Source organism: Saccostrea echinata, unplaced genomic scaffold, assembly GCF_033153115.1.
Source record: "Saccostrea echinata isolate AGI-Se365-2 ecotype Australia unplaced genomic scaffold, CSIRO_AGI_Sech_v1 ptg000056l, whole genome shotgun sequence".
NCBI classification, from domain to species: domain Eukaryota; kingdom Metazoa; phylum Mollusca; class Bivalvia; order Ostreida; family Ostreidae; genus Saccostrea; species Saccostrea echinata.
Genome location: NW_026889805.1, coordinates 5,552,304 through 5,565,764, shown reverse-complemented (window position 1 = coordinate 5,565,764; position 13,461 = coordinate 5,552,304). Strand labels below are relative to the sequence as shown.

Below are 13,461 nucleotides of genomic sequence, written 5' to 3'. Positions count from 1 at the left end.
TTCCATAGATATAAATGTCGAATGACTGAGAATTTTGATACAAACTTCAAAAAAGATTATCATAACTTATTCCTTACTTCTGCTTGCCCCAATTCAATGTTGTTTACAAGTTTCACGCTAAAAATAAAGGCCGCATGACCTTGACATTGTTGACATTGACGATAAAAACAAAGCGATAGATACAACATTTGTTTTTCCGGCACTTATATTTTGCAGTTTTTTTCTTGCTTTACAGTGCAGTTGAGTTGTCAAAACTTCGCTATATTCATATTTCACAGAAATCTTTGTTTTGTGATACAATTTTCTTAAAAGAAACACATGATTTTGATTCATTATGCAACTTTAATCGTTAAGTTTGACAGATTGCATGACAAGGAGCACACGGTAGGTCTGACCGGTCACAGGGGATGCTTACTTCTCCATGGCACCTGATCCCACTTCTGATGCTTTTAGAGGTTCGCATTTGCTTTGCTCCCAAAATTTATTGTTTCAATGGACTTTTAAGCTTGATTACTGTCCCTTACCTCCATATTTCATTATCACTTTTCGTTATCTTGACCTTTTTCGATTTAGCCACCGAAATGTATCTCTGCTGGTGAACAGTCTGTCCCCGAAGATGCTTGTCGTTCGGTATTTCTTTATTCATGAGTAGTACACAGTATAACGAAATGATACTAGTAGCCCAGCATAAAAAGGCATCACTCTTTTGAGTCTATAAGAGACACAGACTCAAAGAATTCTTCCGGTGTCCCTCGGATAATCCTCAGGGATATTAAACATATATGTCATATGTGCTGTTCTCAGTTTCCCAGCTTCGGAAAAAAAAAACCCAACAGTTCATACAAAAAAAATGAAGGAATGTTTCTATTAGAGATATATTCGAAGATTCTTCTTCCGACTCCATATCTTCTATTTCCAAATGTTCTGTCAAAAGCTGTCAAACCTGTGCTGTTTTGGTCACAAGTTGTATTTTGCTAGTAATCTTACGGTCAGAAAAATTGTGTAGATACATGTATAAGATCATTGGCCTTGTCATGATTTGCTCTTTTTAGGAGCGTTTTTTTTTTCATTTCTAAATTTTTTAATTATTTGTGCATAAATAATTTTAGAGAGTGTTACTTTTATCTTTTATCTATTTGTTATGGTGTTCTGCAGGTTTCATGCAATTCGCTCGACCCAGTAAATCAACATTTTCTGTCTAAATATATTATTTCAAAAGAATTTGATGCATTGGCAATGAAATTCAAACAAACAGAAGCACGGAAAAAGGGGGGGGATGTCTTTTACCGTGAACAGAGCTTCTATACCAAAACTTGGGAAAATCTAAACTGCAAATCTTCTAACGTTGTTTACGGAATAGAATGTACCTTTTTGGGGCTTATTTATGTTGGTGAAACCAAGGGTTCACTCAATATAAGATTATCGGGACATATATATTTGTATTTCAAATTCACAACGGGACCAGCAGCTTCTCTACAAACACCTTAATTTACCTGATCATTCTATTTTGCTAATGAAATTCTAGAATAGATTTACCATCATTGAGTACACCATTCCGTAGACAACGAGAAGAACACTGGATTAGGAAACTAGGCCTTTCTTTATGGTAGCAATGACAATATCGATAGTGTTAGGGATCTTTCAAGTTCACAGAGTAGCAATGTGAATGTGATGGGGCATTTTAATTAATAAACGGTGTCTCTTTTTGATTCACTATTACCTTATGTGAATAAACAGTTAGGTCTTCATCACATTGGCACCAAACTTTACTCTGTCTCAAACAGTCTAGTCTAGTAAACCGCCACGTTTTATGGAAGAAAATACTGCTCAAACAACCCGTTTGTTCTTTGAACTTCAATTTGCCAACAAAGGAATTGGCGCAGTTATATGAGTAATATTCTTAATCACAGAAAGTGTCCAGTCTTGTATTCCACCATATTTCAAGTTCAAGTTTAAGCTTTGTATTTCTTACAAGTGTGCGTCGACTATTACTTCCAAACATTTTTATTTACAAAAAAAGTCTACAGTGCCTAAGTATTGAAAATCTGAAACATAATCCTCCAACGTGTTCATGTTCTTATTCACCCTACAATTAAAGTCCTTCTGGATATGTCATTACTGATGAGGTAAATAAATTTAATAATGAAGACGTTAAATCACATTTTTAAAAGGCCAAAATTTAGGGAACCCTGATCTTTCAACTGGTGTCATAAATTCATAAATATTATGAATTCTGTTGGAGATTACGCCAGGCGATGGGCCAAACATAAAAAAAATACCTTGACACTTTTTCAGAATGGATTTAAAGTATCAGAGGGATGCTGAAATCTTGCGTTAAGCGATTAAGCGGAAATATGAAAACCATCTATCTGTCTGCCTTCAATAATTCAGTAGTGAAAAAAGAATTTGATCGATTACACGATCAATATGTACTGGTCCCAGATGATAAAGCAGGTAACAACGCTGTCTTTGTGACTAAGGCTCATTATTTGAATTGTATTTTAAGGAGCTTAATTGGATTTAATTCTGCATGTGGTAATCCAACTTATACCTATAGCTCCCTTTCTAAGGAGGAAATTCTTCAAAATCATATGTTAGTTTTAAATACTAGTATTCCCAAAAATCAAATTGTACTTATACATGGATTCTAAAAACTTCTAAACTACACAGATACATAGCGGGCTTCAGTAATGTTTTACCAAGCCTCTTTCTTTACTCGTTAATAAAGTAACAGTGAAGGATAGACTTCAGAAGTAACTGTTCAACAATAATTATATTCGAGAAGTGGTGTAAATCAGATATGGATAATTAAGAACTCCAACTTTTAGAAAATTTGAAATCACAAAATTTTACCAATATCAATAACATCAAATCGTACGACCATTGAACATTTTAGACAACCATTCTCCACGATAAATTGAAGTTCGGGCTTTTTGACATCACAGACAGCTGCTTTTCAATAAAAATGGAACTCGTAAATTTACTTACCTTGTCATTGGTCATTTGCAAAATTATTTTGTTAAAAAACATTTTGATTGTACACACAAGTACTCCGAAATATGCTGGAGTTAACAATATCTTTGTAGTATTTGGAGATAAATCTTCCAAAAATCTGTTGGAATTCCCAGGGTATCAATTGCACCCTTTTATTAGCAGACCTATTTTTGTATTCATATGAAGTAGAATTTATTCCAAACCTTGTACATGAGAAGAAATCACATGCTGTGGCGTTCAACTCGTAATTTAGATATTGACGACTATTATCAATTAACAATATTTAGTTACTTCCATTCATATGTCGAATCGATATATCCCAGTAAACTTGAAATAATAGACAACACAGAGGCTGATACATCTGTTTCATATTTGAATATTTTACTAGAAAAAGACGTGACAATGGTTACCTAACAATAAAACTTCATGATAAACGTGATGATTTCAACTTTTCTAACCGTCAAGGTAGCTCAGTCTGTAGAGCGCTCGCTCCGTGATCGGAAGGTCGTGTGTTCGAATCACGGCCGCGACTGACCTAAGTCGATAAAAAATATGTAGCAACTGTTCCTTCGCCAAACACTTTGAAGTGAAAGTTGCGGGTCCTTCGGATGAGACCTTAAAAACCGAGGCTCCGTGTCACGACAGGCGTTGGCACGATAGAGTTCCCTCATTGCTCAATGGCCCTGAGTGCCGAGTAAAGGTTTAAATTTGAAGCCCTTCACCGATATATGGTGACGTCTCTATATGAGTGAAAATTCTCGAACGGCACGTAAAACAACATACAATCAATCAACTTTTCTATCGTCAACTTCCCTTATTTATGTAGCAAGATAAACCCTTATCACCTGCAAATGGAGTTTATGTTCCCCACTTGATTCCATACGCAAAAGCATTCTCTACTTACGAACAATTTCTAAAACGAGGCAAGCTATTGACAAACAAGTTCATGAAACAAGGATATCAACAATATCGTTGGAAGTCAACATTTCGCAAGTTGTATGGTCGATACAATACCTTGACAGCAAATAAAATCTCTCTTTAAATCGAATGCTGACTGACTTTTTACATACATATTGTTATGACAAGGAGCACACAACGGGTGTGACCGGTCGACGACTGGGGATGCTTACTCCACCATGGCACCTGATCCCACCTCTGATGTTTTAAGAGATCTGTGTTTTTCTGATTTGTATTGTGTCAATAGACAATGGACTTTTGAGCATGATTACTATTCGTTATCTCCATATTTCATATGTCATCGGCGTAATGATTTTAATGTACATGCATACCATTACTTTATGTCATAGCAATGTAGGCACATTCGGTCAAGTGTAATGCTTTTTTTTTCAAAGTTTGTATACTGATTCTGCTGAAGTGTCACGAGCATCTCTAGCAGTATTATTATGAATACAATACTTTGTATTCCAATTGTGTACCAATTTGCCAAAAGGATAAAAATGAAAATTCCAAAACCTTATTGCACACCTAGAACACACCACCTATCATATTTTATGAATTAACTACTTCTTAAAATGTAAACAGTTCGATGAAGAGGATAGTGAGACGGGCCGACGGACCAGGGTGACAACAATGTACCCCAACTTCAACAAGGACTGGCTACTTTTATAATTTACAAATGATATATTTTTCTATTGGTGTTGTTGTTGTTTTGTGTGAAGGAGGGGTAGGGTGTGTATTTTGTCTCTATTTTATTACATCTGCATGCAAACTTGTACATGGTGTAACTCATTGTCTCTATTTTAGAAATGAGATTTGCTTCTATATACAGGTTGTTCTATATTCTTCTCAACACATTGATATGTCTTTACAACCTTTCTTCTGCAAAGGCATAATATGAAATAAGGTTCAAGACATCTTCAATTCATTTTATAGGCACACTGATATTTACACATAAGTATTCAGAAATTCGAAATACTGGCCCTGTAATAGTCTTCTCCAGAATTTCAGGAGCATTTCCAGAGTCAGAAATGAGCACTTTTTTTAAGTACCAGGACTACTTCTCTAAGATATCAAAATCAATAAATACACAAAATATAATCTCATTGATATTCTCTTTCTCTCTATGAAGAATTTTCGTTACGTTTCTTTGCCTTTGATTTCGTCTACTTCTAGACGGTTGTAATTCTCTTTGATGAGGAATAAGACGGGGATACAGGACACAATGGCGCCAAGACACGCCCAGTTCGCCCAAGCAGTCCCTGAAAAAATTATCATGACAGTTACTTCTTTTTTATGCGCTCGGATCGATAGATCGGGGGCGCATATTGTTTTTGTCCTGTCTGTCTGTTGTCAACTTTAACCTTCACCATAACTTTTGAACCATAGGAGATAGAGACTTCATATTTGGTATGCATACTCCACTATTTATTAAGTTCTTTCAAATGACACCAAGGTCAATGACCTTGTGACCTTGACTGTGACCTATACGCTAAAAATAGCTTTTTCGAACTTTGTTGCCGCCGGGTGCATAGTGTTTCACAAACACATCTGTTTCAATCATGTTCATGGAAATTTACATGAGCCATATAACATGTCCTTACACAAATATATATCATAGAGATTGACGATGTTTTTATCAAGAAACACATCGAAAGCAGGTATTAGAAGTCAGATATCTCTTAAAATTAGATAATGAACTTCTATTTATCTTTAAATGTCACGTGTCAGAAAATCTCATGAAGAAAAAATGTTTATATCCATAACATGTGCTTATTTTTGTTTGCATTATTGGCATAACAGGTTTACCTATATGGGGTATCATGCCGACGAGAAGAAATACCAGTCCCCCTATGTTATTGACGAGAGTCAGGACAAAGTTGGTGATTCCCTCCGCCACAGGGTAAGTTACTTCACACGCCATCTCGTAATAAAGGGGCACGCTGGCGTTAAGGAGGAGTGTGGCAAGGATAATGGCGGCATACAAGGAATCTGAAAATGTACTCACCCCTTAACTAAAAAGTTTTAACCAAGACAAACATAGGCACAAAGTTGTTTGTAGATGATTTCAAGGATGTGGATTTTTCTTCTGCAAGAAAGATTTATGAACCGACTCACTGACAAAATTTTACGAAAATAGCCAATCCAGTGCATTGACGTCTTTTACATTTATGGATATTCCATATATATTTTCACTCTAGTTAAGGGATACTTATTCACATAAACAAAAGATAAATAATTCTATGAATTTAAGAAACTTTGCGTAGTGGATGTCCATTTCCTAAGAAGAATTACATGTGGAGTCTGGAATGGTTCCATTGATGAGAAGAGTAAACCAGACGAAACACGCACTTCCGCTTATGTACAGAAGCAACAGAAACATCTTCATGTGACGTGAAAACACGTCTGCAAATCTGCAATGAAAAATTATCTACCACTTGAAAAGACATCTGATTTATTTTTCTTAGAGTAGGTAGATTTCATATGGTAAATCTTTCTTACTTTGCTAATATTACAGATCCAACACAACCCGCAAGAATGGAATAAAAACCCAACCACCCTGCCTCGTTCTAGGAGAAAAAAATCCAAATATAAAGCTCACACTACAAGTAATTAATTTATTTGAATTAAACACAATACAAAGTAGAAATCAACATTACTACTAAGTCATTAATGTATGTCTACCTCGTCTATGTTGTGAGGTTTAAGGATGACATCAAGAACACTCTGCCAACAGTTAAAGACTCCCAGAGATATACCATATGTAGCACATATAATCCAAAACCGCACATTTCTGTACAAAAGAACATTTATAATTTTGACATTTATAATACAGCCTCCGAGAATTTCCGAAGTTAAACATTTCATATTGTAAATATAAAATCTATAAACCTGACAAGACACTTGGCGCCAGCCTTGAAGTCCATGCGCTCCATGGAAGCTGATAGTGTCGGAGGTTTGGGGGGCTTAGCTGGGAAGTAAATGAGTATCAACAGGAGAATAAAGGCGGCCCAGGCAGCTTCTGGGAAAAATAAATCAAGAACAAAACAGATAAAATGCAAATCAAAGGATACCCAAAATCTGGAGAGAGTAGGAATTTGATAATATCCTCTCGTTTTTTACCATTTTTGGTTCAAATAAATTTGTTACTTGGTAAAATAAGAGTAAATTTTAAATTGTTTTGGGTAATTTCACTTTTTGATGCTTTTGCGTTGATTTTAAATGCAGACATAAAAGTAAGAAATGGGGAGAATGGGAAGAGAAGGCTGGTTTGATATGGAAATTTTGTGATAAATATATGTTTTAGTAATAATTTATCTTACACAAACGAGTTTACAGATTTCTTTAACATGTTTTTTGAGTATCCTATGTCCTTAAAGAGGAGATTGTCAAAGTTAGATGTATATATACGTTATTGCTTACCTACATACATATATATCATAATATCGTGTCTTTCTTGTGAAATTCTATCATCATCTAAAAAAAATATTGAATTTTGGTAATACTACTCAATTGCACTAATGACGAAACAAGTTTTTTTTTAATCTAGATAATGTAACATTATGTTAAAAATCCTGTTATTGTTAAAATTTGTTTTCATGCTATAACAGAATATGGTTTAATCTCGTACAGTACCTGTCATATTAGTCCTCGAGGTATTACTGAAATAGATAATAAACAAACATAAAAATAAAAACCAAATATATATATACATCCCATTGTTCATAATAACATCAGAACCTACCTCACTGTAGAGTTAGTATCTGATGTTCTGTCTTTTACCATATATGGACCTAAAATAGTGAAATAGTTTGATTTAACCCAATGAACAAAGTTGTTAAAATAAACAGTTGATGCAAGACAACAAAGTAATTTGGAACACTAACTCTAGGTAAGCATAGCAAAATAATGTATCATATATTAAACTGTCTTTCCTTATTTGGATGAACGAATAAGGTAAGCATAGCAAAATAAAGTATCATATATTAAACTGTCCTTCCTTATTTGGATGAACGATTATGGATTGAAAATGTTTGTATTGTTTAACATTCACATATAGAATGATGATTGTTTAACACAAAATGAAAAATCTAATACAATGTAGCATTATCCAAAATAAGACAAATTTCAAAAATGATCATGTTGATACCAGTCTTGCAGAGTAGGCTTTCTCCTCTAAAATCTTTCCCCCCGGAAAACTGGCTCTTGAGTAGGATTTCCCCCACGGAAAAATGACTCTAGAGTAAGATTTCCCCTACAGAAATCCAACAGAGCCAATGTCCCTCCCAATAAAACATCATGACTATACTTATATATAAAGGAGGGGGAAACATTGTTACAAATGTCCTATCTTCAAACTGGCGACCAGTTCTATTGAAAATGCAAAGTATGAAAATTGAAAAAAAAAAAAACTAAGTAACTAACCAACCAATTCTCTTGAAGCATTAAAATCTTATTCTTTTCATTTGATCAAGCTAATTTCTGACCCAAAAAAATGGTATATTGTAATCAGTTACAAATTTTTAACTCTAATCCATGGAATTTTATTTGATTTTTTTCCAGTTGTATTTCAACCTACATGTACATAATATTCAGTAATATAAGTGGAGTAAGTGTCACTCCAAGTTTCTAGGGTTTAAATATCCAAAATAACTGCCTTTGCCATGAAACTAAAAATGGGTAATCCATTTTTTTAAATGAAATTTTGCAAAACTTTAAGGGAGTATTTGCTGTCTGCGTTCAAATCCAGAGTTACGTACCGATAGGGTCGAGAGGATATACTTATGCTTCGGTTTGCAAAAAGCAGTATGTCTTGTATTGATTTTTTTTATTTATTTATTTATTTATTTTTTTTGAAGAACTACTCGATTCAAATACTCACAAAATGGTATGTGGAAGCTAATTTTACATTTTTGTACGAGTTAAAATTTTGGGTGACTCAATGATTTTAACTATATACTGTATTTGAGATTTTATACTAAATTTGACAATTCTTGAATCAAAAACACTCATATTTCAATTAAAAAATCAGTTAACTTTCAAATAAATTTTTAGCCAAAATATTGTCGATATGATTTAATCATTGATACAAGGGGGGGGGATCCTACTCCGAGAAGAACAAGGGGGAAAGAAGTTCACTCAGGGCCTTTTTTGGCCCTGTGAATTTCTGAAAAACCAAAACTGCTCAGTTTTAGTTGAAAATATATTTAATTACACTTGGACCCTTGGTGACTGCATATCCATTAAAAATGACGTAATTTTCTCGCTAGTTCACGTAATATCACGTCATGAATTGTGTCATTATATCCTCTGATCTTGAAAATTCTTAAAAATGGCCCAAAATTTACGCCGTTTTTTCAATATTTTGCATAGACCCCAACCTCTAATTTAAAATGTTCAATTATCTATTGAAAGAACTGTTTCAGAAGATTATGATCCATGTTTTATTTTTTTGGATCGATTTTCTTCAAAATTCAATAATATTGCAGTTTCACAAGGCCTGTTTTTCAATACTTTGAATCTCAGAGGATTTTTTTTAATAGGAATGGAAAGCACTAAGTCTCTACTTTATATTGATGTTTGAAGTGTGACATTGGGGATTGGTCAGCAAATTGTTATATGGGCAGGGCCATTTTATGGATAAAGTGAACCTATCTCTTTGGCTCTATTCAGTCTATTGCAAAATTTCCCCTCAGGGGGAAATCCTACTCTGTAGTACAGATTCCGGGGGTGGGGCTAGCTATGGGGGGGGGGGGGAATCCTACTCTACAATAGCGATATTGTGTCCATAATTATGTATATATTCAAAGAATTTATCAAACATATTGAAATTTTAAGTTTCAATGACTCATCAAACAGCGATCAGTTTGTTCTCTACGGTAAAACATTATTCTTTATCTGTCTTATTGTCTTATATATCTATATACAGTTGCTACAATTTCAATGTTTTATAAATACTTTTGTTTTCGTCATGACTTGTTAAAATTCATCCAGAGTCTGCTTTCCTTTAAATGCATACATTAACCCTCAACTCCATTAGAGCAAAAGCGCATCCCATGTTTTCATGAGTATAGTGGTAAGCACAATTTTATGCGTTAATAGTGCTTATTTGATACATAATAAACATCATATGAGAGGGAAATTAAGGTATTTTTTCTGCCAGAACGTTAAATAAAAGGGTATTGGAACTCGACGAACTTGTTTCCTAAATTACACTTGATCTCATTTTGTGAAAACAAGTGTGTCACAACTGACTTCTCGTGCCACGATTTCTATCGTAAAAAAAATTAAATAAATTTACAGAAATGTTATTCTTCTTTATAAAAAAGAAATCTTTCAAATAAATGGTTTTTCACAACATGTGCAGACATTTCTAGTATTAATCAATTACACTAAAGAAAAAAATTAAATTTTTGTGTGTTTTTCAAAGTGCACATATGATCCAAAGCAGAAATATGCTGAAAAAATAAGGGAAAGTATAAGAAAGGCGTATGTACCTATCACCATAGGAATAGCTTTGGAAAGAAATGATGACGCAGTTATGACGCCTGTGGCAGTCAATCTCTGATTTGTTGGAAACCAGGCAGCCGAAAATGCCGGAGGAAATGTGTTTACAGGTCCAGCAAAACCGTTCAACAATTGTCCTACGTCCATGGTCCTGCAGAGTAATTTGGGTTTTACCTTTTTTATGTCAGTGTTGTACATGAACAGTTCGACGTGCATGGATAAGCTATGGACATTTGAGGTAAGATTGCTTGCATTGTTGGGCAGAGGTGTTCAAAGGCAGAACGTCTTATGTCTAGTTTTTGAAAAATGACATACCAAGCGAGAAGGAGACGCCAACACCTATGCCATTAAGAACAGTGGCAAGTGCTGTGGCTGTTGTGCGTTCTTTGACAGGAAACCACAATGCTGACAAAGCCGGCGGAACACCCATGGCAACCGGGCCCGCCAAACCATTCAGAAACTGACCAATATTAACCGTCCTGGAAGAGAAGTGGTCCTACCTATTAGAAAGGACAGTGCAATGCCAATGCCATTGGGAAAAGCTGCTGCAGCTGTGGCAACTGTGCGCTGCTGGACGGGGAACCAGACAACAGATAACACAGGAGGTACTGCCATTGCAACAGGACCAGCTAAACCATTCAGAAACTGAGCAAAATTCACTGTCCTATAAAAGCGTTTCAGATTTTTTAAATGTCGATCGCTCGTTTTCAACAATGTAAGTGTTCAAATGAAAATTTTCGCTTTGGGTACTGAATTAACAGAGAATGACCGGTTTTTCAGCATTGATTTTTTTTAAAAAGAAAAGTTCCATCGTTATTGATATATATTAAGTACAAGAACAACAAAAATTAATCGTTGTAGTATCCTTGACACTTAATTTGATAGACTCTTGGCATAACAGTCCTTATTGTAGTCTATCATAATGATTCTTCTCTGAACGAATAAACTGACAGGCATACTTGAACCACTCAGTCGCGCATGAAAAGATGGGCTGTCATCAGAATCATTTACCATGTAACATATGGAGGCTGGTCTGTTATACATCTCACTCCAGCACCGAGGGCTACCATAACCGCCGTACTTAAGCACGACCATCTAAGTCCTACAAATTATAGAACACTTTAATTTATGAAGTAATGTTGTGATACAAAAATATTAGAAGATGCGCACATTTATTGTGACTCATGATGACTCAAACTACATGGATGTGTACAAATTAATATATATATATATATATATATATATATATATATATATATATATATATATATATATATATATATATATATATATATATATATACAAACCCTTAACATCAACAACCCATGACATGACGAAAGCAGCCAGAACATATGATATAGGTCCCCAGTTCGACAAGAGGGCGATGTCCGCGTCAGACCAACCGAACGCGTCCTCAGAGGTCGCAGCGATTGGTCCCCACGTGTTCCAGTAACCCCCTTGTGTAAAGGCCAGCAGAGAATACACTATTAACACATACCAGCGCCGTTTATAAATGTGTGTTTCTGTGTCAGGGTCTATGACAGACTGGGGGGTCACAGTGGTTTGAATGTCATTCTGCTCTGTTGTTATGGTTACTTCCGCTGGGTATATGGACTGATAAGAAGGTGGGGACTCCTCGTTCACGAGAAGATTTTTCGTAGACATTTCTGTTTATTACGTGGCAAATTTGTTCATTTCTCTGTGGAAAAAAATAAAATGGAAATCTTGACAAGATGTTCAACTTAAATTATGTAATTATTCGCTTCTGATTGATAACATCTATGTACTTTTTGGAGATCAAGTCTTCCAACAATCTATCGGAATTCCCATGGATACCAGTTGCCCCCCCCCCTTCCCTTTATTAGCAGACCTACTTTTATATTCATATGAAGCAAAATTTATTTTAAAAAAAACTTGTACATGAGAAGAAGAGAAAAAAATGTAACTGCCATCAGGGAAGTGAATTTCTTCCTGCTTGTCTTATATACATGTACTTAACAGCTGCTTGACAGATCGGTCAGCCATTTGGTGTGAAATTTGCTGCAGCTGTTGATGACTTCCACGATTTGCTGTGCTCCAATCAAGCATCACCATTCAATCTTACTCTATGCGGTACTAGCGTAAATAGAGGTCTGACTTTAGTTAGATTGGCATTCAACCATAATTATATAACAATCACCTGACGTCAATGAGGCGGTCGTCTGTAATAATCTCTGTCATAACTGTCGTATACATGTATATGTATATATGTACCTCTTGACGTTGTACCATTTATATGGTTTTTTGAGAGAATAAATGAATGAATGTTATTTTCAAAGCTTGGCCTATAAGTGATAAAGGGGAGTTAATAAATGTTACTGAGGGTATTTAAAAATGCACTACAATGTGGAAATACGTACCTTACTTTAAGGATTAAACAGTCCCCATTATTTGTTTGTATCCCAAGGCAGTGTTGCTATCTGTACTTGTAACTGATAGCACCCGTGAATAAACAATTATGAACTTTCCGTCGGTAAAATAGATAAATATATTATGGTATTGCTCTTTGACCTACAAATAAAGTGGCATAAACTAAGAAAAAAATCGATGCCTTATTTTAATACAATTACATGATCTTACTATATCATGATACACATATAAATTGTAGATTTACTCAGTTACTCTAGAACAGAATAATGTCTCTGAATATTATAACCAATCGCATCATCTCGGGTCTTTCCGTCGGAGGTCGGAAAAACAACCTCGAATGTATTAACATCACCGGATGTTAAAAAATTATACAAGATGGAGTCGCTTCCTATTTATCAAAGCATTGGAAAAAAGAGTTAGAAGTCACTCCTGTAGTTTATTTTAGGTAATATCTTTACATTCAATAAAGTTGAGATCCACACTATACAGATAAGAGGTCTCCCTACTTTTATTTCAACGTTTATGGAAAGGGGGGTTGTCATGGACGCCTACGTAACACATTCGAGGTTGTTTTTCCGCTTGTCGGAAAGGCCC

The 13,461-nt window shown here is 34.9% G+C and overlaps 2 protein-coding genes across 2 annotated transcripts in view; one reads left to right on the top strand and one right to left on the bottom strand.

Moving 5' to 3' along the window:
- The window catches only part of LOC133173449 (uncharacterized), a 70,007-nt gene that overhangs the window by 18,437 nt on the left and 38,109 nt on the right, over window positions 1–13,461 (top strand). The gene's annotated exons all lie outside the window — the stretch shown is intronic.
- LOC133173447 (solute carrier family 49 member 4 homolog) lies at window positions 4,939–12,938 on the bottom strand. The gene is made up of 13 exons (XM_061308434.1): window positions 12,858–12,938; window positions 11,766–12,157; window positions 11,470–11,560; window positions 10,774–10,937; window positions 7,697–7,745; window positions 7,588–7,613; window positions 7,375–7,428; window positions 6,844–6,973; window positions 6,637–6,745; window positions 6,454–6,521; window positions 6,247–6,365; window positions 5,761–5,943; window positions 4,939–5,213 (listed from the first exon to the last, which is right to left on the bottom strand). The coding sequence occupies exons 2-13, from the start codon at window positions 12,121–12,123 to the stop codon at window positions 5,092–5,094; spliced, it is 1,473 nt and encodes a 490-aa protein (XP_061164418.1). The 5' UTR covers window positions 12,124–12,157; window positions 12,858–12,938; the 3' UTR covers window positions 4,939–5,091.

Coding starts and splice junctions, on each gene's coding strand:
- LOC133173447 (XM_061308434.1), bottom strand. CDS start 12,123: ATGTCTACGAAAAATCTTCTCGTGAACGAGGAGTCCCCACCTTCTTAT. Junction 6,522..6,636: donor AACCTCACAACATAGACGAG/GTAGACATACAT, acceptor TTTTTCTCCTAG/AACGAGGCAGGGTGGTTGGG. Junction 6,366..6,453: donor GGATCTGTAATATTAGCAAA/GTAAGAAAGATT, acceptor TTTTCATTGCAG/ATTTGCAGACGTGTTTTCAC.